Source organism: Monodon monoceros, unplaced genomic scaffold (assembly GCF_005190385.1).
Source record: "Monodon monoceros isolate NGI ecotype Baffin Bay Population unplaced genomic scaffold, NGI_Narwhal_1 Super_Scaffold_13, whole genome shotgun sequence".
NCBI classification, from domain to species: domain Eukaryota; kingdom Metazoa; phylum Chordata; class Mammalia; order Artiodactyla; family Monodontidae; genus Monodon; species Monodon monoceros.
Window position 1 is genome coordinate 69767303 of NW_021703769.1, and position 26917 is coordinate 69794219.

The 26917-nt window shown below is 41.0% G+C and overlaps 1 protein-coding gene across 2 annotated transcripts in view; it reads right to left on the reverse strand.

The window, feature by feature from the left end:
- XPO6 (exportin 6) overlaps window positions 1-26917 on the reverse strand; it is a 106034-nt gene that overhangs the window by 43810 nt on the left and 35307 nt on the right. For both annotated transcript variants that reach the window (XM_029222394.1, XM_029222393.1), the window contains exons 3-8: window positions 24555-24667; window positions 23564-23761; window positions 18359-18518; window positions 16295-16372; window positions 7051-7504; window positions 3648-3774 (exon numbers count right to left, since the gene is read on the reverse strand). In XM_029222394.1, the coding sequence (XP_029078227.1) occupies window positions 3648-3774; window positions 7051-7504; window positions 16295-16372; window positions 18359-18518; window positions 23564-23761; window positions 24555-24667 (1130 nt within the window). The remainder of the gene's footprint in view (window positions 1-3647; window positions 3775-7050; window positions 7505-16294; window positions 16373-18358; window positions 18519-23563; window positions 23762-24554; window positions 24668-26917) is intronic.

Sequence of the window (26917 nt, forward strand, 5' to 3'; positions counted from 1 at the left end):
TAAAATGTACCCATACTCAGATTTTTACTTTTCAGATTCCAGGGCTGGTTAGTCACTAAAGATCCTGGCAAGTTCCTTTAAAAAACTAATGATACTACTCTTCTCTCCAAGTGGTTTGTTTTGATTTGCATAGGTCTATTTGATCTTCACAACAGTCCTGGAAAGCGGAGAGATGTCTTTCTTCCTCCCATTTCACAGATAGAGAAACCAGAAGTCAAGTCATCTGCCCAAGGTGACAAGATAAAGAACAAAAACAGAACTAGACTGTGGATTGTAAGACTCCCCCAGTCCAGACCCTTCCCCCTATGCCATACTATCTCAGGCATGTTTTAAGAAGAAGGGGCAAAATGGAAACTGCAAGACCAAGAAGGAATTGGTAATGATACAGCAAGAGAAGGAGCAGGAAGACAGAAACCATATGTTTATACAGACACCTCAGGGGCTCAGCAATGGTGGAGGCAAACACCTGGTGAGCACTAGTGGCTGGAGGGACTGTGGCAGGACACTTAGGTGAAAGAAAAAATGCAGGAAAATAAACAGAAGAGAGGAAATGGTTACAGGAAGATACTACCACCATCTACACCTTATTACTATTCTTTAAAAATATGTTGACCAGGGACTTCCCTTGTGGCGCAGTGGTTAAGAATCCGCCTACCAATGCAGGGGACACGGGTTCGAGCCCTGGTCCGGGAAGATCCCACATGCCGCGGAGCAACTAAGCTCATGCGCCACAACTACCGAGCCTGTGCTCTAGAGCCCGCGGGCCACAACTACTGAAGCCCACGTGCCTGGAGCCCGCGGTCCTCAACAAGAAAAGCCACTGCAATGAGAAGCCTGTGCACCGCAATGAAGAGTAGCCCCCATTCACCGCAACCAGAGAAAGCCCACGCGCAGCAACAAAGACCTAACAGACCCAAAGATTAAATAAATAAATTTTAAAAAAAAATGTTGACCAGGACTAATATTTCCATGAATTGTAGGAACAAAAGGCAAAGTACACTGAGAATAACCCTCTAAACAAGAGAAAAGACACATTTTCCCACTTTACAGAGAACTTAGCTATGATAAAGGAAGAACATGCTGTTAATGAACAGATGAGAACTTAAAGCTCTCTCTTGAGAGCAATTTAATTTCTTATTCTTAAACCCTATCCTAAAGAAATCTTTTACTACCAGCTCCTGGGCCTAGAGTGTGCCCTGCCAGCTTTCTCCCTCCCTGCCTCTCCAGCAAACGGCAGCTTCCCCCAGAGCCCCTTCCAGGTTCCTGCCCCTCTGGCCAGTGCTCAGAATCGGCTTCTGCCTGCACCTCGAGGCCACCAACCCACACAGCCCAGAGTCTGCACCCAGAAATGCAAGTCCTCACACAGGAGGCCAGCAGAACACAGGGAGCTCAGCTGACAGTGACCCACTGGTGAGGGAAGAAGACAGAAGCTTGCTGTTTGCCTCATGACCAATCTATCTCTTCTCCCAGTATGTAATTAAAACATATATAAATATATAAAACCACCACTCTCGGTTCAATGGAAAATGAACCCGTAGGATTCTAGTAAAGAATCATAGAAGATGAATATGGAAAGACCCGAAAGATGCCCACTGCAGTCTATCTCCCTAGGAAATTTAAAAGACTTATCCAAGGACAGAGACCTAACAGAAATAAACAGAGCTCAAACACAGAACTTTTGGGTCCACATCCAAAGAAGGAAGCATCAGACATGCATACTTCAAAGCACTTTTTAGCTTTCTTCTACACCACGTATACTAAAAAGGTCCCATTTTACACAGGGAGCAAAATCGGAAGACGGTTCATTCCGTTTTCCAAACAAACCCTTCCTTCTGCCCCCAGCACTGGCTCCTTATCTCTCGTTCGTTTCTGCTGCACTTATTCAAAGGTATCTATCAAATCCTTCCTTTTTTCCTGGTCCCCTTTAAGATTTCTCCAGATCCATCTCAAATCTCTCCCACTTCTGATGCTTCTCTCCTACATCCTCACCCTCCTATATCTCATCACCTCTTCTATCCCTTCTTAGGCCTAGTGAGATCAGCGTGCTTCCTTCTTGCTCTGCACTCACAGGCCCCTCTATCAGACATCGTGTCACTTCTTTAACCTTTGATCCTCCTCCTCCATCCGCACCCTTCCAAATCCCCTTTTACATACACACACCCCTCCCAGCCTCCACCCTTACCTCTCCTCTAGCCTCATTAAGTTACAACATCAGTGACTGAAACAACCAAAAAAGACTGCTTGTAAAATCAGATGCCCTCACTGACCCAGCAGTTTCATTCCTGGTAATATACCAACATACAAAGAAAGAGCTACATATGTACATCAAAAGGCAGGCACAAGAATATTCACTGCAACATGATTCATGACCACCAAAAACTGGAAGTGGCCCAAATCAGCAGTGGAGTGGCTTTTCTAATGACTTCCTATAAAACAATGAGAACAAACTACTGCCACACACAACACAGATGAAGCTCACAAACATAATGTTGAATGAAAAAAGTCAGACAAAACAAATCTACATTGTACGCTTCCATTTAGAGAAGTTCTAAAACAGACACAACTCATCTGGGATATTAAAGTCAGGTCTGGGGTTACTTCTGGGGAGGATGTGGAGGGGAGTGATGAAGGACATGAGGGGATTTCTGGGGGTGCTGGTAATGTTCTACTTCTTGACTTTGGTGGTCACATGTCTTGTTCGTTTTGGGAAAACTCACGAAGCTATACATGTATGATTTATGTGCTTTTCCATACGTGTGTGATAGTTCAACAAAAAGCTTTTTTGGGGAGAGTGGGGGGGGCTGCACTGCAATGCTTGGGGGATCTCAGTTCCTCGACCAGGGATTGAGCCCGGACCACACCAGTGAAAGCCCCAAATCCTAACTACTAGGCCACCAGGGAGCTCCCCAAAAAGCTTATTTTAAAAAGATACACAAATGGGCACAAGTGATAGGCCATGACAGAAATGTTTAAAACTGGACTCTGATGATGGCTGCACAAGTCTATAAATCTACCAAACATCACTGAATTGTACAATTACAATGGGTGAATTGCACAGTAAGTAAATGTTATCTCAATAAAGCTGCTAAAATATATATAGAAACAAAAAATATTGAGTCATCAGAATGTAAATTCAGTGAACGCAAGGACTTTGTTTACAAGGGTTATAGGCCTCACTCCTGGAACACAACAGGAGCTCAAAAAATGTTTACTGAATGGGGGAAACAACTGGATCCACCAAAACTGAACTCTTGAGAACTTCACTATTTACAATGTCCTTGTGGGTAGTCTTAGTGACAGTTACAGACTAGAACTAAAGGCCCTAACTTCAGACTTTTTCTATATTTTGCTTCTTCAACATTAACAGTGATTAAAAGCAGACTCTATGGGTTCAAATCCTGGCTCCACCGCTTACTGTATGACCCTCAGCAAGTTATCTTTGTGCCTCAGTTTCTTTATCTGTAAAATGGGGATGATAATAATACCTACCTCATAGGGTTGTTATGAAGGATAAATGTGTTAATCTTCATATAGTAAGCACTATATAAATGTCTGACAAATAAAATAAAGAAGTTCTTTCTCCTGAAAATAACAAAGTAGACATTTTGAGTGGCAAGGGATAGACATGGGCAGTTCCAGTGCTTTACCTGATGAAATGTGTACTTGAACAAAAGTGTCAAAAACTCCACCACGGGGAACTGGGAGTAGGACTCGATTCTTCTTAGGTGAACACTCACAAAGAGCCGCAGAAAGTCAGTAAACTTCTCAATGTAGCTAAAGAAGACAAGAAGACAAAAGGTGACAATGAGAAACTCGGCCACCTCCCTAGAACTCAAATTCAATCCAAATTTCTTTCAGTACAAAACTATACAGATTTATAACAAATATATTTTCAGTTAAAAATATAAAGGCCTGCAACAATTACCTACAGGTCAGGCAACCCTTCATTCCATTACCACCTGAAACATAGCAGAAAAGCAACTTTAATCCTCAGACACTATCTAGGTAAGGCATCTTATAAGCTAGCGTCCTCATATTTTCTAACTCAGTGTTATGACCCAATTAAAGTGAAAGGAAATGGTACTCAAAAGGTCCATGGGCAGATGATCTGTCATTTCAATGTGGCAAGTCTGGAGGGCTGGTTTTCTTTGCTAGGAGGCCAAAATATTAAAACGAATGTGCTAAAAACCCAAAAACAAAACAAGGCTATAGGAAAGGGATGGCATCCAGGTAAGATATATTCAGTCTTGCAACCTAATGTTCATGTTTTTTCCCCACCCTCTGGCTCCTGGTGCTAATTAAACATAGCACGTCCCAATCCATTCTAAAAGTGATTTCAAATCTAAGGGAGGAGGACTGTTAGAGCTGGACAAGACTCAAGGACAATTTACTGATGCATCATTTTAGAGATGAAGCCCAGAGAGATAAAGTGACTGGCCCAAGGTCACTCAGCCAGCTCACAGAAGAATGGGACTACCATCTACTCCCAATCCAGTGCTCTTTCTTTTCACATCACAGTGAATTCCCAATTCATTTGTATTCAAATATCATTTCACAGAAGAGTGTGGGTCACAGCTGCAAGGATAAGATATTTTTGTTATTGAATACACAGCACATCATCACTCTCACATTTCAGAAACTGTCATTTTAAGCTCCTAAATACCAAAAGGTGATTAGAAAATGAGATGGGCATACCTCCATAAACCACATTTCAGAGACAGATTAAAAAAGATAAAAGATACACTGGGCCTTAGCCAAATATTGAATGATGGTTAAAAGCAATTCTGAAACTCCTAACTGCAAAAAGCTGTGTTCGTTTTTTTTTTTTAAAGCAAAGATGTATGAGATAATAAAGGGGAAGAAGACTACTCCTCAGAAGAGCAAAACTGGCCCATAAATAAAACGTCCCATATTGTTCCTGGGACCTAGCACCCTGAGGGTAGCCAATCTGTGTGGCCGCCACACACAGGTAAGCTTATTTGCAGCTTAAAAAAATAATAATAATTTGTTTGATAAGGATCATGGGGTCAAATACTTGAAAAACAGTAAGGCACTAATCAACTGTTTTTAGAGATAGGAAAGTACAAAAAAACTTCTCTGAGGCCTTCAATCACTAATACTCAAGAGCAGGAACTCCTCATTCCTCGCTCAGCCTATTACACATTTTTATGTGGTTATTCAAAGACATCGACCAGTTTGCTGCTCTTTAGGAAGATGCACTCAATTCCCTACCACCCATTAAAGAATAAGGAGAAGTCATGGGTCAAATACCACACAATCTCAATTTTATTTGAATCTCCAACCCAATTTTTTTAAAGAATACAAGCAAGACTGTTCAGTAGCTAAAACTCCAATTTTATTTCACCTCATTTTCTTTCCCTTGCCCACCTTCTGGTACAGGTGCTAATGAGCAGTAGAAAGTTAGAAAAAAAGGCAGTAGAGGAGAAGAGAGGAAGAAACCTGGTTAAGCAGCTCCTAAACAACTGAGAATGGACTTAGCTGTTTAGAATTAGTGGTAAGGGACCCAAGAGCCAGGAAGCAAGCACACAGTGTTGTTCATGTCACCTTTCTGCTTCCAGGCACCTCTCAGCTTTCACAGGGCAATAGGAAGCATAGGATTAAAATATAAAACCAAGAGCACAAAAGTTACACGTAACAAAATCAGAACACAGATCATCCATGATGACATTTTTATACCACCCAAATGTAAGCCATAACAAACATTACACCACAAGTAAAAGTCAGAACAACTGATATCTGATGGTTGGTACAAGCAGTTGGGTTACTGTTGTGATTTTTTTAAACATATGAAAATACAGCCTTTCTTAACAAAAGCTAGAAAGGATATAAACATATAAGCTGTGTGTCTGAATGCTGATGTTTTTGAATTCAAATAGGAAGCTATTACCAAATAATGAAAAATAAAACCAACATATTACCATATCAGATTATGAGTTCTTTTGTGATTATACAAAGAAAATTTCACACAAAGCTTGTTTACAATGAACCAAACCAAAATAATCTCATGTATCAATTTTTTCAACTTTAGAATAACTTATTAAAATTGCTAAATTTAGAAAGCACTAAAACTGTCTTAACTTTAGGTACCTGACTTAATATCCTGCTGCTTACTCTAAAGAAAAAGAAATGGCTTAACTCTGTATAGCTTAACAACAAAAACAAGCCAAGGAAAATTGATGAAAATACTAACAACTTTTGCTGCCAGGCAATCTATAAATACTTACTAATTCAATACAATTTATCTGTTTGAAAGTCTCTGAACAGTCAACATAATGTCCTTAATATAAGCTTCCAATTTTCCCTTTTGTTTTTACACAGCAGTAGCATCATATTAATGAAAGCTGTAAGATACATAAATGACATCATCTGTAAGGGAAATATAAATGAGACCATGCCTCAGCATACTGTGGAACCATCTGCTAAGAGTCCTTAACAAAGCGAGGCTAAGTGATTTCAGGTGCCATTCAAGAGGACAGTAACCAAGAAACTCAGGTGTCTGCCCCATTAACAACTCTCCTTTCTTGTCATCGGTGTAAAACTCACAATAGTGACAACATTCCTATACACTGCACGACGTTCACTTGAGAAAAGTCAAATAGGAAGAACCAACAAGCAACACCAAGCAAGGAAGGGCAAGTGTAACTCCTGTACCTCCACGGGCCTCCTCTCCTGTGCTCGGCTACGCATGAGCAGCGGTCCCAGTTCCTGCACCACCTCAGACCTGCAGGCAAAGAGTGAGGAGAGGGCGGACAAGGGTGGAAGGGAGGACAGGAGGTGGACGGGCAAAGAAGACAACCAACCTACACAATTCACACAATTCACAACTTTTCCAACTCGACTCGCTTCCCTTAACCACCCTAGCCCTTCCAGCTAAGCTTGGACTTACTGGTACACACCTACCTCTCCGTTCCTCACCAGGAGCCCCAGATTCTGAAACCAAAGAGGATTACAGACACTATGCAGCGCAACGTGATAAACAGTCAAGGCCCATTCTCAGGGCACAGCCGATGCCACACCTGTTTTCATTACCTCTCATCGAGTTCTTCTAGCCTGCTCTTCACCGTGTGGGCATTGTTATCCTTGGTGATTTTCTGCAGGAGGTAGAAAGTCTGCTGGAACATACGCAGTAAGTACTCCTCGAACTCCATAGGCACACAGTTCTTGGACATGAGTTCATTGATGCAGGACATGGCCAGGACCCCAAGCCGGCCGCGCTCCTGACCCAACACACAGTTCTGGCTGCTGCCGTTAACTGATGCCATCTTTCTGGCCCGGATGTCACAGCCAAAGCGTGCAAAGTGGAAGATGGTGGTAAGGAGGGACGGGGTGATGCTGGCAGACAGAGGAATCCAACTGAAGAGATGGGCCAGGCACTCCAAGGCCAGGGAACAGATATACTCACTCTCCACATCAAGGATGGGGATTGGCTGATTCAACAGTTTGGCTGAACTAGGACTCTGCAACAGGTTACTCAGTAAGTCACCTGAAACACAAAAGGCTTTTAAGATACACACTATCAAATCTCTTATAAACCAATTTAAGTAATTCTCCTTAAAAAAAACAAAAACAAAAAACCAAGCATTAGCATAAAGCAGAAGTTCTCAAAGTTTGGTCCAGGGACCCCTGAGAGCCCCCAGAACGCTTTTCGGGGTTCACAAATTCAAAACTATTTTTAAAAGAATGTTATTTTCCTTTTTCACTTTTATTATCTCACAAGTGTACAACGGAGCTTTCCAGAGGTTACATGCCAAGTTACAAGCAACAGAGAAAAAGCAAACGCTATCTATCATTAAGCTACATATTAAAGAGATTTACAAAAATGTAATGCCGCTCTTCTCAGTAAATGTTTTTGTTTGCTTTGGAAAAGTTATTTTTCATTAAGATATTATTTGTTAACATGCACTGAGTTCATCACAGTTACTTTTGAAAGAATTAATAAATATTTCCAAATTTTCTCAGTTTGAATACCAATAGATAAAACCCACAAAGCTCTTTAAGGACCTCAATAATTCTTAAGAGTAAAGGGGTCCAGGGAATTCCCTGGTGGCACAGTGGTTAAGAATCCACCTGCCAATGGAGGAGACACGGGTTTAAGCCCTGGTCCAGGAAGATCCCACATGCCGCAGAGCCACTAAGCCCGTGTGCCACAACTACTGAGCCTGCGCTCTACAGTCAGCGAGCCACAACTACTGAGCCCGCATGCCACAACTACTGAAGCCCGGGCGCCTAGAGCCTGTGCTCCACAACAAGAGAAGCCACCGCAATGAGAAGCCCGCACACCGCAACGAAGAGGAGCCCCCGCTCACCACAACTAGAGAGAAAGCCTGTGTGCAGCAACAAAGACCCAATACAGCCAAAAAATAATAAGTAATTAATTTAAAAAAAAGAGTAAAGGGGTCCAGGGTGGGCGAAACAGGTGAAGGTGGTAAAAAGGTACAAACTTCCAGCTGTAAGACAAATAAGTCCTGGGGATGTAATGTACAATATGGCGACTATAGTTTACAATACTGTATTGTATATTTGAAAGTTGCTAATAGTGTAAAATAAATTCTCACAAGAAAAAAATTTGTAACTATGTGTGGTAATGGATCTACATTTACTGTGGTGATCATTTTGCAAATATACATAAATCACTATTTTGTACACCTGCAACTAACATTAACAGTGTTATATGTCAATTATACCTCAATTTAAAAAAAAAAAGAGTAAACAGGTCCAAAGACCAAAAATTTGAAACTACTGGGCTAGTCAAGGTGAGGTCTGTGGACCTGCATCACCAACATAACCTGGAAGTTTGTCGGAAATACAAATGATCAGGCAACACCCACACCCACTGAAGTAGAACCTGGAGGGCAGGGGCAAGAAGCTGTGCTTGTACCAGCTCTCCAGGTGATTCTTACACTTGCTTAATTTTTGAGAAGCACTAAAGGAAATCACACAAAATGAAATTGGGGGTGGGGGTGGCTATAAAATGATTTTAGAGAAGACAAAAGAAGAAAAACATTCATAACTATAACAAGAAGAAGCCTTTCCTGAAATAAAGGTGTCACTATACGAAATGAAAGGGCTTATTCAGCCCCAAGAAAAAAAATAAGGAGTAATCAATACAAAAACTTCAGTAATAAGGGAATGTAGGCAGAAAAAGCACATATACAAAGGAGAAAACCTTGAATTCAGACTTCACAGTAACAGTCAAAGCCAAAAAACAGTGGTGCAGTATCTACAAGTTCTGGGGCAAAGAATGACTTAACCCAAAGGTCCCCTTTGAGTATAAAGGATGGTGACATTTTTTTAAAACATGCAAAAATTCAAATAATATATTGCCCACAAATTTTTAGGGAGCAACTGAACGATGAAACCATGCAAATAAAGAGATAAATAAAAAAGAAGAATTACAGAATGGTGAAGCTGTGGCAAAGGGACTAATGCAAGCACTGAATTAAATACAGAATCAAGACTAAACAAATGGAGGAATTATAGAAGGGTGTGCTAACTAACTTTCTCATCTTTCACAAGCACGAAGTCTCAAAATATATGGTCTAAAATTAAGATATGTAGTAAGAAATTGGTTTTCATAATCTTTTTTTCTTATCCTTGGAGATATCTTTTACAAACTAATATTCCTTGTGGAAAAAGCATCTCAAGGTCAGCAATTCCTTCCATTTAATACTTCCTGTTAAATTCAAGTAAAACTAAAACTGAATAGTCTTTAGCAAAAATATATGATACCAAAAAAAAATATATGATACGATACCATTTGGTCCTTTTATTCAGTTTAATCTACCTTTAACTGCATTTATGTAGAGAGAGAGGTCTGGAATGATGTTATTTCTGTATGGTGGAATATTGGGTAAATTTTTACATTTTGTTTTTTACCTTATAGCAGCAGTTCTCAAATGTTTTAGTCTTAAAACCCCTTTACACTCTTAAAAATCACTGAGGACAGCAAAAAGCTTCTTTCTGTTTATGTAGGTTATTTCTATTGATATTTGTCATATTAGAAATTAAAACTAAGAATTTTTCAAATATTTAATTCATTTAATAATGATAAGCCCATTCCATGTTAGCATAAATAACATTTTTAAATGAAAAAATTATATTTTGCCCTCCAAAAAATTAGTGAGAAGAATAGCACTGTTTCTACATTTTTGGAAATCTCTTTATTGTGTGGCTTGAAAGAAGATAGCTAGATTCTCTCATCTGGTTCTGTACCCAATCTGTTGTACAATGTTGTTTTGCTGAAGTATATGACGAGAACCCAGCTTCACACAGATGTACAACTGCAAGAGAAGGAAGTGGCCTTTTCAGATAACGGCAGCTATTCTAACACTAAAATCTGATGAGTACTAATTTCTTAAAGGTTAACTGCAATGTGGAATCTGAGTGAGCTTTTTTTACTCGGTATACTCGTAAGAGTGAGAATAAAAATGACAAACAACGTCTTAGTATTTTTATGACCACATCGTTGACCTTTGGGACCCTGAAAGGGTTTGGGGGGAACTCCAGGGGTCCCCAGACCTATTGAGAACTGCTGCCTTATACTAATGTTGGATTAATATGAACAGAGTAGTTAACGTTTCTCAGCCTCAATCTCCTCAGCCATTAAAATGAGGATTTTGTGATTTATTAATAAGAGTTTAATTTCCATTGTTAAAACTAGATTAAAAAGCTGTTCTCTGGCATCTATCTTGAAAGGTGTTTGCTGGTTTCTATTCTGAAAGAGCTGCATTTGATACCAGATGAGACTCATCATGATCTCAGCTACTCAAGCTGGTAATCAGAAGACCTGGTTTCAAAGAATAATGCAAGAAGGATGTTCAAGCAGAATCTGCAAACGTTTCAGTTTGTTTATTACTGGATTAATAATTTTGATTTTTGGAATTGCTGTGGTGGCTTTCCACTTGAGTCATACAACTTTCTATCAATGGTTGTTTCTGGTATTGCTTTTTTCATCATTCATGGACTGACGGCCATTTATGAAAGATGCCAGTTAGAGGAAATCACCATTACCCAACTATTAGAATTATCAGGGCATTTATCAACCAGGATCAAATTGAGGCTTTAGCAATGGAGGAACCAGACACCACCTCAGTATGATCTTATACTAAACCCGGACACTGTTGGGCCCTTGGGCCTTTTTAAAGTCTCTTGAACATTCTTAAATAGAAATAAATTCTGGCTTTAAAAACAAAAAAGTTAACCCTATCCTTCAGCTCAGAAGAATTTTTCCAGAATGGGATTCTAAGGTGGGGTGTGGGGAGAGCAACACATCAATGATAACACTGATGTTAAGAACAGCTACTAGGACTTCCCTGGTGGTGCAGTGGTTAAGAATCCGCCTGCCAATGCAGGGGACAGGGCTTCGAGCCCTGGTCTGGTAAGATCCCACATGCCGCGGAGCAACTAAGCCTGTGCGCCACAACGACTCAGCCTGCGCTCTACCTGAGAGCCACAACTACTGAAGCCCGGGTGCCCAGAGACCGTGCTCCACAACAAGAGAAGCCACTGCAATGAGAAGCCCTCACACCGCAACAAAGAGTAGCCCCCGCTCGCCACAACTAGAGAAAGCCCGCACGCAGCGAAGACCCAACACAGCCATAAATAAATAAATGTTAAAAAAAAAAAAAAAGAACAGCTACCATTTCATGTGCTATTATTATTTGCTTGGTGCTGCACCAAGCACTTTACATATTCTCATTTAATGCTCCCAGCTCTAAGTAGGTATTACGATTATCTGCACTTACAGACAGTTAGAATAACTCAAACACAGATAGATGAGGCATTTCCCCCATGTTCCTCAGCTAGTCAGAGGCAGACCTGAAACTAAAACCCAGGTCTAGCCCCAAAGCCTATGCTCCTTCCCAGAAGCCAGGTCAGGAAAGATTATGCAGCCAAGAAAAATGATCAGTCAGAAAGCTAATATTCAAAAATAGAAAAATATGTAAGATCCAAAGTCACATGTAAAATAGCATGTGTACACCATGACAGAAACTACAGAAAGATACAAGCACAAGGACAAAGACTGAACGGGAGTATGCAAAGGTAAAAACCTGTTTATGTGGATAGGATGATCTCTGACTATTTTTTCCCCTCAAAACAAGTATCTTTTAATGTTGTTTCTCGATAAAAATTATATTACTCAACTTTAAATGTTTCAGGGAATTTTAGTAAATCATAGAAGAATTTTTCCAAAATTATATATATTTTTTCTTTCTTTTTTTTTTTTTTTTGCGGTACGCGGGCCTCTCACTGTTGCGGCCTCTCCCGTTGCGGAGCACAGGCTCCGGACGCGCAGGCTCAGCGGCCATGGCTCACGGGCCCAGCCGCTCCGCGGCACGTGGGATCTTCCCAGACCGGGGCACAAATCTGTGTCCCCTGCATTGGCAGGCGGACTCTCAACCACCGCGCCACCAGGGAAGCCCCAAAATTATATTTTAATCCAAGTGAAGGAATCGCCACAGAACAGAGACCATGCTGCAGCACTTCCAGAGCTATGCTGAGACAGCTTTAACAAGCTCTTGATTATAAAGAGGGCTTGTAAGAGGGCTACTCGATTTTAAAAAACCTGTGAGCAACTTCATCGTCCCTGAATTGGGCCAGGCCCTGGCGGCAACAGACACCCACGCCCCAAGTAGTACGCAGGCTACTCTGGGGCATTTACTGACTTGGAAGTAACCCAGACATGGTTGGAACACTTGTAATGGGCTTTCGTACAAAGATCCCCTCAGCTTTCTTCTTTTCTTACTTATTGAAATTCCACATGTGTTCTATTCAGTTCTACATTTACTAAGAGTTTCTCAACCTCAGCACTATTCACATTTGGGGTTGGATAATTCTTTATTGTTCTGCGCACTGGAAGATATTTAGCAGCATCCTTGGCCTCCACTCACCAGATGCCAGTAGTACTCTTTCTTCAGTTATGTTAACCAAAAAGTTTCTCCACATTGCCAAATATCCCCTGCAGGGCTAAATCACCCCAACTAAGAACCTCCGACCTAACTGTAGCCTCAGTCCAGTAAAATGGGGAGAAACTCTTTTTAAGGAACCCTTGGGAGGAGGAAACAAGATCACAAGAGTTGTGATCCAAAGTCCCGTTTTTCTACAGGTGAACAGATCTGCAAGTACACGAACATGTGCATCTTATAAAGAGTTTGGGAAAAAACCAGAAGGTGTAAACTGGTCGCAATCAATTAGGGCTAAGACTCTTCACCCTAAAAAACTTTCCATTGCCAGTATATATACACATCTATATTTAAAACTAAATACCATGTGTGCAAGACCGATATGGCCCCTTAATTTTTATTACAGAACAAAGCTAGCTCAGAACTACAGTATTTATGTAATTTCGTTTTGTTCACATTTTTTCCCATTTTCCAAGCAAAAAGAAGCAAGGACAAGAGGAGAGTAACTAAGGAAGAGGGCTGAGGCTGCACGAGCACAGAAGGAAGCCACACCACGGCATACAGACGGTACATCCACACCTCCCCTCACTCACTCCTCAGAGCAGAGTTGCTCTTCTACAGAGAGGACATCCAAGGTCAGAGAAGGTAAACCAAGTAAGCAGCGAGCCAGGACTCAACCAGGGGAAGGAGGAGGCAGGCAGAAATGGTGAGAGTGACCGAGACAGCAAACTTAGAAGAAAGACAGTGCACCTCGACTGGCAATGATGGGTTCACGTCACTGTCCCACCCCTCACTGGTGATGTGACCTCTGGCAAGTTACCCGCCATGAACCCCAGCTTCCTTTTTGTAAATAAGAGAGAAAACTATCATCAATTTCACAGGATTCTGGTCTAGTGAGGTGAGTTTAAGAGATGAGGCAATAATTTGGGGAACTATTCTGAGAAATGAACTACACACACCTGTCAAAATTTTTTCTATAACCAGACTGTTAGAGCAGTTGTCAGAGGGACTAGTCCCTGGGTTTTATACTTTGAAAGTGATCAGACAGAAAATGACATTACAAGAAAACATATGAGAAAAGAGACCAAAAGCCCACGGGGCCAAGTCTGATGGGTAGCTGGGCAGGGCAGTGAGAGTCTGGCAGGGACTGCTGATGGGGTATGTTTAGGAATTATCTGAGTTTATTCACTGGGCCCCATGGTTTCTCAGAATTTCCTCCATAAAACTGAACTCACAGTCAAGAGAGCTAAAGAATTTTCTAGACATTTTACCACTTAACTTGGTGTCTTAAGGGCACAAAGGCAGTTGAGCAAAAGCATCAAAATAAATGTTGATTAAATCATTAGCATTTTTGCCCATATAGTGAAGCAAGATCTGATGACTTCACTCACAACTCTCATAAAGAGAGTTAACAAGTGAACACACAATTTTTTTTAAAAGAGGAAGTGTACCAACTTAAAAGCGTATTTATCTCCCTAGTCCACCCCCCGCCAGTTTCAATTTATTCTGCTTTTTCTCAAACACTAAAATTCAAGACTTCAAAAATTTTAATAGTGTCTAAGAGGCAACTCTCAAAAAGCACTCATCATATTTTTAGGTTTTGTTTGTATGGAATGTCAACTGAGTTCTTATTTTATTTCCCCTAACCTCATAAACAAAACCTAGGCAAAACATGAAAGAGTCAAGCATTTATTTTTGATTTGTATTATCTAATATTCTCCAACCTGGCCTCCAGGATATAAGTCTATCAAAGTATCAACTGAGTTAGCTCAGAACATGTACCTGAAAGAAGCCAACTAAAACTCACAACTTTTAGTACTGGAAAACGATGTCAGAAAAACAAGTTTTACTAAAGTAAACTGCTGCTGCTCACTTAACCTGGATACTAAGATAGTATTCAACTATCAAAAGAACCAATTTTTGCAAACTACTATTGAAATGAGATGACAAATTTTTTTTTTTTTGGCCACACCACATGGCTTGTGGGATTCTAGTTCCCCCACCAGGGATTGAACCCGGGCCCTCCGCAGTGAGAGCACGGAGTCCTAACCATTGGACCACCAGGGAATTCCTGAGATGACAAATTTTAAGATCAGCCAAACTGCAAGAGATTCCAAGGTGTATACTCAAAAATCAAATCTCTGCATCTTTGCAATTTTTTCTTTAATCATTCAAATATTGCAAAATATAAATCTGCTAAGTCACCTCAAATATCCACTTTGAAAATGAAGGTTTGCCACCAAATACAAATAAAGTTCAATTTCCTGTAGGCTTTTAATATACTCTAGAACTCTGTAATAGTTTTTAACCTAAGAAGTATGACAAATGACTCTCTAACAGTTTTTAATCCAAGTATGATAAATAGAATTGAAATAAATTAGTAAACTGTAAGCAGTCCTCAAAACTTCATGATGTATTTTCAATTCTACAGCAACTCTGCAAGAATTTCAACTTCCACATATTAACAACAGGCTACATGAAATAGCTAGGGCTCAGAGATGTCTGATTTCAACAGCCTATTTCCTTGAGGTAAAGGAGAAAGATGAGGAAACTACTTCTCATTAGCCACATCAACCTTTACAGTAGAGGAAGTAGTATGTATCACTTCACAGGATGTACTCTACTTGAAAAGAATTTGTGACCATTTAACGTAAACAGAAGCCATTTAGAAGTGAAAAGTTCCTGCTCAGACACAATTTCCTCTTTCCATCCATCCTTGAAAGTAGCCATTTTTAGGTGAACTGCACTCTGACTTTTGAAACAGATATTAATATAACTACGGACAATAACTAGCCACCAGTAAACTCTTTAACGGCCACTGTAAATATGCCCACACTTGATCAAATAAATCCGAACTTTTGTAAAGTCAATGCTGATTACTGCACACTGGTTCCCAATCTGTCCAGGCCAAGATGACTTTTCCCTGAGCCCATGAGGAAGTAAGCACTCCACATGCCCACGTCCCCTCCTTCGGGCTGCCACCCACCTCCTATGACCTGACCCCTGCATGACTGCAAAGCAGACCCATCACGCCCACAGGCTCATACCAACCTCAGCATGAGCAATACAGCCATGAAATATGATAAAAAGGGAAAAATAAGCCAGGAGGGACAGCAGTCATAAGCTGAAGGTGCCACCTTCCTGATGGGCAAGGAAGAAACAAGCTATGTTGTTCAAAATATTGTATTAGAAAGTACATGTACTTACAAGGAACTAAGAAAGTCAGCTACTCAGAAGACAAGGGAAGAGAGGCCAAAAATAGATTAAGGAAGAATGTGCATCTGTGTCTGGCATAGATAAGCAATTGCTACCCTGCTGAGACCCCCAACTGAATTTAAAAAGAGGAACACAATGTGTGGTGCAGACCATACCACTTTCTCCTGAGGTCGGGGATGGTGGTGGGGTGGCAGCAGTCACGCTGTGTTTGTCCCAGACAGTCTCCAAGATACCTACCAAGAAAGGAGAAACTGAGTTTAAGAGAGAAATAAAACCTAACATATAAAAATCAGATTTAGAAAAACAATGTATTGATATATTTGATCAAGAATCAGTATTTAAACATCTGTCTCTATGTCTAACTGCTTTTTCTGGACACCACCACTTGGATATTCCAAACTCAATTTATCTTCCCCCACAAACCTGCCACTAATATTCTCATGCTCCTCACCAGTCAACAGTACCATCTGCACAATCTCAGCATCTGGCCTCTGCTCTCCCTGTCCGGCCTCACCCCCACCCCACACGCAGGCTTCATCACACTGCACTATTTACTAGCTGTTCATTTCTCATGTGTTCGCCTTCTTAACCTCTGAACTGCTCTCCCCCTTCCAATCCAACTTGACCTTTCACCAGACTAACTAACTGCTACCTGTCTCTCAGAATTCCACTCAGCTGTCACCTCCTCCAGGAAGTCTTCCCTGCTCAGTTTTGCCTGCACATAAAACATACCTCTACCATAACTCTTAACACATTGTCTTTCTCCCGTACTAGAGTATACATTACTAGAGGACAGGGATTATGTTTTATTCCTCTTTATATCTCCTTACAGAATCTGGTATATAAGATGATCATAAAAGCTTTTAAAAATATTTTGTTCTCAAAAAAAAAAAAATTTTGTTCTCAAAATATTTAATATTATAACATGGAAAACATTGAAAATATCATGTTAAGTAAAAGAAGCTAGACACAAAAGGTCACATATTCTATCATTCTATTTTTATGAAAAGTCCAAATAGGAAAAACCAGAGACAGATTATACACTAATGGTTGCCAGAGGTTGGGGTGATGAAAATGTTCTGGAATTAGACAATGTGATAGTAGCACAACCTTGTGACTATATAAAAACCACTGAGCTGCTACACTTTAAAATGGTAGATTTTATGATATGTGAATTATATCTCAATTCAAAAAATTTTAGTGTCTGCAAAAGTAGGACACAGAGATATCAGACATGGTCCCTAACTCCAGAAATTTAACATCTAGTTGTGGATGTCAATAAATATGCTTTGAATGAATAAATGCTCTGAGGTTTGGGTTTCCCCTAGGGATTTGGGGGAGGATGGGGGGATGGTAAATGACAAGTTTACTTTTAATCAAAACACTCTTATAACCAATTTTAAGTGCCCACCTCATGACGACTGCTTTTGTAACACATGCAGAAAAAAAAAAAAAAAGTCCCTAGATATCCAAGAAGCAGCCTGAGTAGAAGAGCTGGAGACAGAAACCCTTCTGGTCCCTACAACATTCCCTCCAGCGCGCGGCTCAGCCTGGTGGCCCGACACCGCCCAGAGCCAGCAGCTCCACTGACAGCACAGCGGGCACGGCCCTCACCCTGTCTCCCTCGAGACACAGGGGCTCCGTTCTCTTCCTACCTTCCTGTCTCATTCTGCAGTTTGCTTTCTGTTCATTCTTACTCTTCACTCATAGTCACGAGGTTCTAACACAACAGACCAGATGACGAAGCAAACGCTATATACAACTACAACCTGGCGCACAGGGTGCTGACTCCACACCTGGTCTCACTTCCGTACTCAGAATTCGAAATGTTCACATCTTCCTCCTCCTCCTCCAACTTCTCCTGATTTAAATTCAAATCATCTTAAATAAAGTGCCTGCCACCCACCTTACTCAGAATGCAGTAATCAGCATTTCAATCACATTCCTATGACCCTGTCTATACCACATTAATCATGGCTATAGTGAGGACCAAATAATCAAAGACTTTAAAAGGAAAATAAATTACAAACATTTTTTGAGATCCTACCGTGCGCTAGATAGTGGGCTAGGTGCTGGGAATATGGCACCACATTCTTTGTGTTTTTACGTTCGGTCTCAGTAACAGCTAAGGCAACTGCTCAAAAATTCTGAGTGCCAGGGCCTGCACTCCGGGCGTCTGCAGGCAGGACTCTGCCTTCTGGTGCCACCCAGCTGCTCACCTGTCAGTAGCCCAAGCACTGTCTGCACCTGTTCCAGCAGCAGCTTTCGCAACTCCTCCTTCCGAGCCACACTGAGGTCCTCACGGGGACAAGCCAGCTCTTCTGAAGTTGTCTTCAACATGATCAGCCCAAGGGGAGTTGTCACAGGGGACTGGATCAACTGCCAGGAAAAAGTAAGTTTCTGAGCAGAGTGCCTGGCTAATTAAGGTACAAAGAAGACTGACAAATGGTGAACCTATGAAGTACAGTCGTCCCTCGGTATCTGTGTGTGTGGGGGGGTTCCCAGGACCCCCGTGGATACCAAAATCCAAGGATGCTCAAGTCCCTTATATTCAATGGTGTAGTGTGGTCAGCCCTCATACAGGAGGGTTCAAATCCTGTGGATACGGAATGTCAACTGTACCTCTGTGTGTTTAATCTTACATGAACAGGCTACATAAATCAAACCTTTAGAAAAATGACTGAGTACACTTATGTACCTTTTTAACCATTCAAAATATATTCTCATCTTATTTTAAAGACAGAATTCTAAATAACACCATGAACTTAAAAACAACAAGAAAGCAATGCTCTTTTACACCTAACCTGACAATTTTTATACATGTCCATACTCCCAACAGAGCCTTGGTTACTCTGCCCAGGTTACTATATTAGTGATTAAGGTATGTGTAAACCAATTCGTGACATCTTTCCAACATTCAGGTGTTAAATCAAGTTTACAGTTCCAAGCTTTGAATGCTTCATAAGAGTTCAAGATTAAACATGTGGCAGAGCAGAAACACACATTCACGTCATTAAACTATGATACTGATACGGTTAGGACTTTGCAAATACCTACGTAGCAAATTAAGGTACTTTTTCTATCACCTGCAATATCCACTATGCCATAGGAAAGTTTCCTTAAACAAGAGACAAAAAAAAGGTACACTTTCAACGGCATAACACTACTTATACCTTTCTTATCAATTTCACAATATTCAAAGCATTTATTTTTTAGTTTCCAGAAACGGTAAAAGTAATCAAGGTACCATTAAAATCCTATTGGATTATATGCTACAATCTATGAAAGAGCATAAAAATTGAAAAACTTGACCATTTTCTTTAATCATAGTTAACTTTAAGTGTAGTTCATTCCCTGATAAAAATAAGTTTTTTATTTACTCAATCTATAAAATATAAGCCTTAGGGAAGAGGAGGTCAGGAACTACACCCAGATAGAAAGGATATTCTCCACTTCAAAAAACACAGGGCACTTTCCTGCCCTTGAAAACACCTCTCCCCACTGCAGACCAAGGAAAAGCACATCCCCGAAGAGCAGGACTCAATATTGAGAACTTAAAGAGAAATTCAACTGCCCTCAGCAGCAAGCAATAGCGTGTGGAAAATGCTCTCTATTAAATCAGCCAACACTTCAAGTACATCCTCCACAAGTTTTCTCTTCATTTGCTACAAGTTCGGGCTGTTTCTAACACCGACTTAAAATTCAGATAATGCAGTAGGGGAGAAACAGGAAATCCCTCCTCTAAAAATTTTTCTTTACATGATAACGTGAATAGAACTTTATAAGCATCCCTTTTCACTCAGACACCTTTGGATTATCAATCTGTATTTTAAAAGATTTCTATTACTTCTCCCCTTTCATTTCCTTCTTTCTCTTCCACCCCTTTTGTCTCTATTTTCCCCCAAGACCTCATTCTTACTCTCTCAGCTGGGAATGACTCATTACCAAATAGTCCACTGGGCAATACTTTCCTGTACATATGAAATGCTTCTGTGCTCTCCAGAAATAAAAAATCCCTGCAGTATGGAAAACGTATCTTTAAAGGTCCTCCTTTCTCTCATCATTTGGGAGAAGGGAAGAGTCAGACAAGAAGCTGGCTGAAAATGAAAGTTATTCTTTACTTGAAAGAACAGCCTGATAAAATGTTTAATTTTCCTTCTCACTAGCTTTGTTTCCAGAAAGCTTTTTATTAAAAGAGTGTTTCCTTTCACCATCTTCACATACATAATTAAAGCTCATGACATAGGTAATCTCTGCAATTTATTTTAATACAGAATAAGCACCTTCAGGTTGCAAATCAAGTTCAGGTGCTTAGTGTTAGCTTCAGAAATTTTTATCATACCAGCCAATCAGAGAAGAAACATCAAAATTCTTTCTATTCTTCTTTTCGATGCTTGCCCCTTAAGTATCTGGCCCCAGGCACAATGTGACCAGAAGTCCAGCTCAGCAGATTCCAGGACTCTGAAGAACAGACTCTAGAAAGGTGTGATGTATATGCTAGTGCAGGCGGCTGGGGGAGGTGGGGAGAACAGGGGTCGGTTCTCACTTCAACGATTCCTTCTCCAGTGGCCTAGAAAGGCTATACCAACACACAGAATTGCAGGTATCTTTCTGGGGCCCCAAATCAACTCCTCTTTGCCTGGTATGACAGTCATCATAATTATGGCATAAACTGCACAGATGCCCCAGGTCAAATGTTACAGAATTTAAAAAAAAAAAAAAAAAAGGCTATGCACCCCAGACCGCAGGCCATAATGGAACTAAGCCAAAAAAAACCTTTCAGATGGTTTAATCAACAGATCATATAATTGTGAAGTTGATTCCAGAACCAGTTTGGTCTTGTTTACCAATGCCTAAAGAAAAGATTTTATTATCATTATCAGAAATGTCAGCAATTTAGCACCAATCATTCTTGACATGGCTTTCATGCCACTGACTGGTTCTCATGCATGAATAAGAAGCGGGGAATAATACAACTGGAAAGAATTTTAAAGATCACTTAGTCCAATCCTCTCGTTGTACACAGAAGGAAACGGAGGCTCACATAGGAGTTACTAAAATCAAGGTGATCTGTGACAAAAATGGACACAGACCCCAAACCCACTGCCTCCCAGTCCAGTGCCCCTTCCACTACGGGGTGTTTCAAAGTCATGAAGGCTGCATGGGGTGAAAGGAGTCATTTCTGAAGGGTGGAAAGCGGGAGGTGGTGGGCAAGAGAGGAAGACAGCTACCCTTTTGAAATCTCCATGAGCACCTCACCTAAAAATGCTCTTCCAAATTCTCAATTATCATCATTAATCATACTTCATGGGCAGACAAGAAATGTCTGCTTTTCACCGAAGGAAATGATCCCAGCTGGGCGAAAACATGGCTTCTCCTCACTGTTGCCGACAAGACTCGGCTCTCTGTCTGGCTCACATTCCACTGCTGCTTCACACAAGACACACCACTGACCAACCCAGGATGGAATCCACTCAGACCCCCCCACCTTCCTGGTTCTTTCCATCTCCATGGACTTCCTGGCTCCCTCTCAGAGAGCCATGGAGACTTACCACAACTGCTTTTCAACTTGGAGTGAAAGCAAGCGTGTCAGAGAGAGCCAGCAAAGCCTCTGGCCTCCTAACCCACCACTGCAGGCTCCCCGCCTCCTTGCCATTCCTCGGGTTCTTTCCACTTTTATTCCCTCTGCCTACAACACCGTTCCCCTGGAAGCCCACATGGCTCACTCCATCACTTCCACTCAGTTTCTGCTGAAGAGTCTGCTTCTCAGAAAAGGCTTCCATGATCGTCCCATCTAAATAACACCTCTGATATTCACTCCTCCTCACCTTAGATTTAGTTTTCTCACAATACTTACACCTACCTGAAAGAATTTATTTGCTTATTGTTTACTGGTGCCTCCCCCTTGGTATTAGAAGCTCCATGAAGGCAGCTATTTGTTCATTACTATATCCCCCAACGTACCTAGTTATTAGTACATGGCTGGTATTCAACAAATAGTTTATGGAATAAATGCATGAATCTCCTTTACAATAACAATTCAATAAATCTCTAGATAAATGAATCACCATACAAAACAAAATAATACTGAAGGAAGAACTTCTGTGCCACCTTGAGAGGTGATCCAAAAGAAGCAATATGGATGCTGAATTTTTTAAATTGCTGCATCATTCAAACGGTTTGCAGGGAGAGCAAGCAGAACATTAGAAAATGGTATTGTTCTGGAAGATTCTGCCGTCACTAAGACTATAACCAATTTTCAAAGAATTTTATTTCTGTAATCTGTACATAATACCCATTTCCTACATACCCAGACTGCCTCGATAATATAAACATTTCCAACTTTATCACAGGAGTCAAATGAACAAAAGCATCGCCCTCTTGGCTTTTAGGTCCCCCCTATTCCCTGATGACTTCCAAATCCTGAACCCCAGATCCACATTTCCTAATGTCTCACCAGACGTGCACAGAAGGAACACGCAAATCTTAAATGCATTTTCTGCCAAACTGAATTCACCATCTTCTACCCAACCCCATTTCCTCAGATGGCCTAGAAAATCTGCCATCTGAGCCAGGAACTTGGAAGGCATTCTAGCTTCCTCCTTCCCTCCTCCCTACAGCCTAGTCCCTGCCCAAAGCCTCCTCCGTGCCTCGCTGCTGTCCAGCAGGTAAGCCCCGGCTTGGCTCAGGCCCCTGGGCTCACTCAGACTTCTCCAGCAGCAGCCTTCCAGGCCTCCTTCGCTCCAGCCTCACCCCTCTGCAATCCAGACTCCACACTGCTGCTGAGGTCGTCACTCCAACATAAACATGTGGCCACGTTGTCTCCCTTCTCCAAACTTTTCATTAGTTCTCGAGTAAGGACTATGAATTAAACACTGATGCCCCCTGCAAACGCAAAGCCCTCCCTGCTCTGGCCCTGTCCATCAGCCTAGCCTCTCACTCTACCACTCAAGCCACCACCTCGCATCTCATCACCAGCAACACTGAAAACACCTCAGCTCCTTGAGTCTAAATGCCGTGTCCTCACTGCACTTGGCACAATACTTCGCTACAGTCATTAACATATTGTTGGGTAATTATTATTTCCATCGCTTTCTCCCCACTAAACTATAACTATCGAAGGCCTCATCCTGGCACCCAACACCTCGCACGGTACCTAACAGGCTTTCAAATACTTGCTGGACAAAATTTCACAAGAGGTTAACAAAGTGATTGGGGTTCCCATCCCCCACCTTCTCCACTGCACCAAGGTACAACATGTCTCAGGAACACAAGGTTAAGTGAATGAGATAATCCACCCCACAATGACCTCACCACTGCAGTTCCAAAATGCTCATCTTAAAAATCCTCTTCAAGACAAGAAAATAATCACTTCTTCAAACAAATTACTTACAAGATAAAGTTTCCATAGGTTATCTCCTTACCTGTAAAATGTTAGTAAAAAAGTCATGGTAGAACATGGGCCAATCTTGACGGCCAATGTCAACAATCACTTTGCAGAGCTTGTTCCGGATGAAGTAAGGTAAGGTTTTGTGGTGAGCCAAGAGGAGTTTGGGCAGGCAGCTACGGATTTCCATCTTATCCTGAGATGGGACCCCAAGCCACATTTTATTGATCAGATTCTGAAAAACAAGTATACACCTTGTAAGTTAACAATCTATACACAAAACAAACTGGTTTTCATCCAACAGTAGCTATCTCCCTCAAACAAGAAACTCTGCTTTTAAACAAAGGTTTGGAGCAATTTGGCAATGAGAATAATAAAATATTCAAATTTTATGATACAATAATCCCATTCCTAGGAACATAATTTAACAGAAACAAAAAGGTGTAGGTGCAAAAACTTTCTATAACACCATTGTCTCCACCAAAAAATAATGACAGAAACAACTTTAATGTAAGAATAGGAGAATGGCTTGGTGAATAATGGTACAACCACTTATAGGAATATAATATAAAGGTTAAGTGGGGGGAAAAAAATTTTGCATTAACAGAATGCAAAATGAAATGAGCAATATGATTATAATTAGGTTTTTTGGAAAAAAGTGTGCACAGGAAGGCAATGATTGGAAGAGAGTTGAAATAAATGAAGATTTTTAATGGGTATCATCCCTCCTCCCAACTGTTTTTCTTTAATCATCTTTCTCTTTTAAATGATAACATGGAAGGAAAAGTTATATGTTACCACAAACGACCTCCCGACCTCACCTATCTTACCTTTTGGTGCTGAAGATGGAAAGGTGCCCTGGAAAACCTGACATCTTGACAAAGGCAGTATATGGGAAGAAGCCCCTGAGATGGGTTACCACTATTTCCCAGCCATGTACACATCAAAACTAAAGTCTAGTGCCAATAACAAGGCAACGTGACTAAGAAATACTCTTCAGAATAGTATAAAAGTATCTGACAACTTACCTCAAAAACCGTTAAACTGTACATCATTACATAGTCATTCCTAGTGCTGGAGAGAAAATACAGGCAGAATCTCCAGGCTCCTATTTGCTGAGCAAAGTTATTAAGAAGTTCCTCTGGAAAAGTTAAATAGTAACAAGAGAAGGCTATGAAAATACACAAAATTAATACAAGGCTGGCTGTTTTACTATTTTTTTTTTAAACACACCTCTCCCACATAATGTAATGACATCAAAACCAACTACAAAATCCAGCTGATTCTTCAAGATAGAAAGGACAAAGCATAAAATATTTTTCTGACTCTGAGGTGACCATGAACACTGACACCTAAATAACAATAACCTAGCTATGGACACCTTTTTTTTTATGGGCACTATTTTAGGTAGAGAAACTTTCACTGCTGAAATTCTTAATCTAATGTGTAGACAGACAGATAGAAGAGTATCATTTTTACCTTACAGATGATGGCCAACTGGTAACTTACTTCCTCTGGGGTACAGCTATATGTTATCTCCTCACCACTCACTCAACACTGTTCTTACACACTTATACACACACACACACACACACACACACACACACAAAATGAGGGCCAGAAAAGCAGGAAAAGAAAAAATTAAGACTAATCTTATAAATGCAGGATTGGAAAAAATGCAAGAGAATTCAAGATGGCTAACTCCCTTCATCTGAGTTGGTTTTATTTTAAAATATCACCCAGGAGTCGGCAAACAAGAGCAGCAGTCATGGGAGTTGCCAGGAACCACCCTGGGCACCTCAAATCAGTTAGAAGTGGTTTTCTTCCTCCTGAGGCTGCTGGACAAACAGCAAGCATTAAGAGTCTATCACCGTGTTTCTGAACATGCTGCCCCTTAGTCACCTTGACCTGCTGCGCTGGTCATAAAATATAACACAGAGTGGGTAAAAATACAAAGGCAACAACCCTGAGAGATTCTAGGAAGCCCTTGGAAAAGCAGCAAGCACTGCAGCCCGTTCTAACCCTAAAGTCACTGCTCTGCCAGTGCCCTACAACTCAGGCTAAGTGCACCAAGGCAGTCTCATTATAAATCCCATAAAGGAAGCTGATGGTGTGTTCTTATAATTAAGCAAAAGTTTCTATGACTCCCAGAGGTGAAGTCCAACCAGAAAGTGATCTCTGGCTGGAAATGAGGAACGCTGGACTCTGTTCTAGACTTTGCCACTAATTCACTGAGTCTGATCCCAAGCAAATCACTGCTCCTCTTTGATGCTTCAGCCTTCTCCACTTTTAAAAATGACCAGACTGTCTCTTGAGGCTCCCTGCTAACAGCTCTATCTCTAGAGCACTTTTGGTGGAGGATGGGTGGAGCCCCTATAATAAAAGGTCTCCCTCCTTTCTCCCACCTAGCTAGGAAAGACTTTAGTTTATCCTAAGACATCAAAAAAGAAGCAAGAAGTGGTTCCAGCCCACACACTCAAATAAAGCTATGGAGACTAGGTACAAAAAGAACTAAGACACGCCTACTACCAAACCCCCGGATTCTCCTTAGCCGGCATTTAAATTAGACTTTTGTAGCATCTGGTTATTTAAAACTATTTAAAAATCAGATTAGAATAAAAATATGTTAAAAAGCTTCCACTTTTAATTCATGAACACTGAGGTGAACAACATTAGCTCTGCAATCCAAAACTTAAAGAGAAAAACAAAAAGCATATCAATTATAAGCTTAAAACAGGACTATGGAGAAATTAGATATAAGGGAAAGATCCTTCACCTCCTTTGGTAAAAATCACCACTGATACTTTTACTATGAGGTACTTTGGTAGCATAAAACTAACAAGAGGCTCACTCTGGGTGCAAGAGGTGGGTCAGCCCAATTGAGTAATAAGAGAGAACCTAGGGAAGCAAGCAGAGGGGATCTTCTAAGCCAGATGCCTGATCATCTACTGGGCTCAGCTTCCGTCAGTATCCCCTGTTTATAAACTCTCTGGTTCCCTACAGCACAGTCCCTCAGAAAAGAAGGCATATACAGGGCAGGCCCACAAGAGACCACCACATTTAAAATTAAGAGATAAGAAGCTACATCCACCAGGAGCTAATGTGATACTCAAAGGATGCAAGGGAAAATGGGCTGCAGCCAAAGGTCTACTAGCCACCTGAAAATCCAAACGCTAATCAAGCTTTGGCCCAAGGGCAGAAGTCAGCCATAACACTGAGCTGGCTAACATGACTTAGAGAAGCCACGTGCGACAGAGAAATGGCTCTGCAGAGACCCGGAGACACAGAAAAAAGCCTCCAAGGAAGTGAAAGCAATGAAGGTCAGTACAGAGCAGCCAGACACACAGGGGAAAGCCTCGAGGTCTGGATCAAGAAAAACATTTTTCATCGT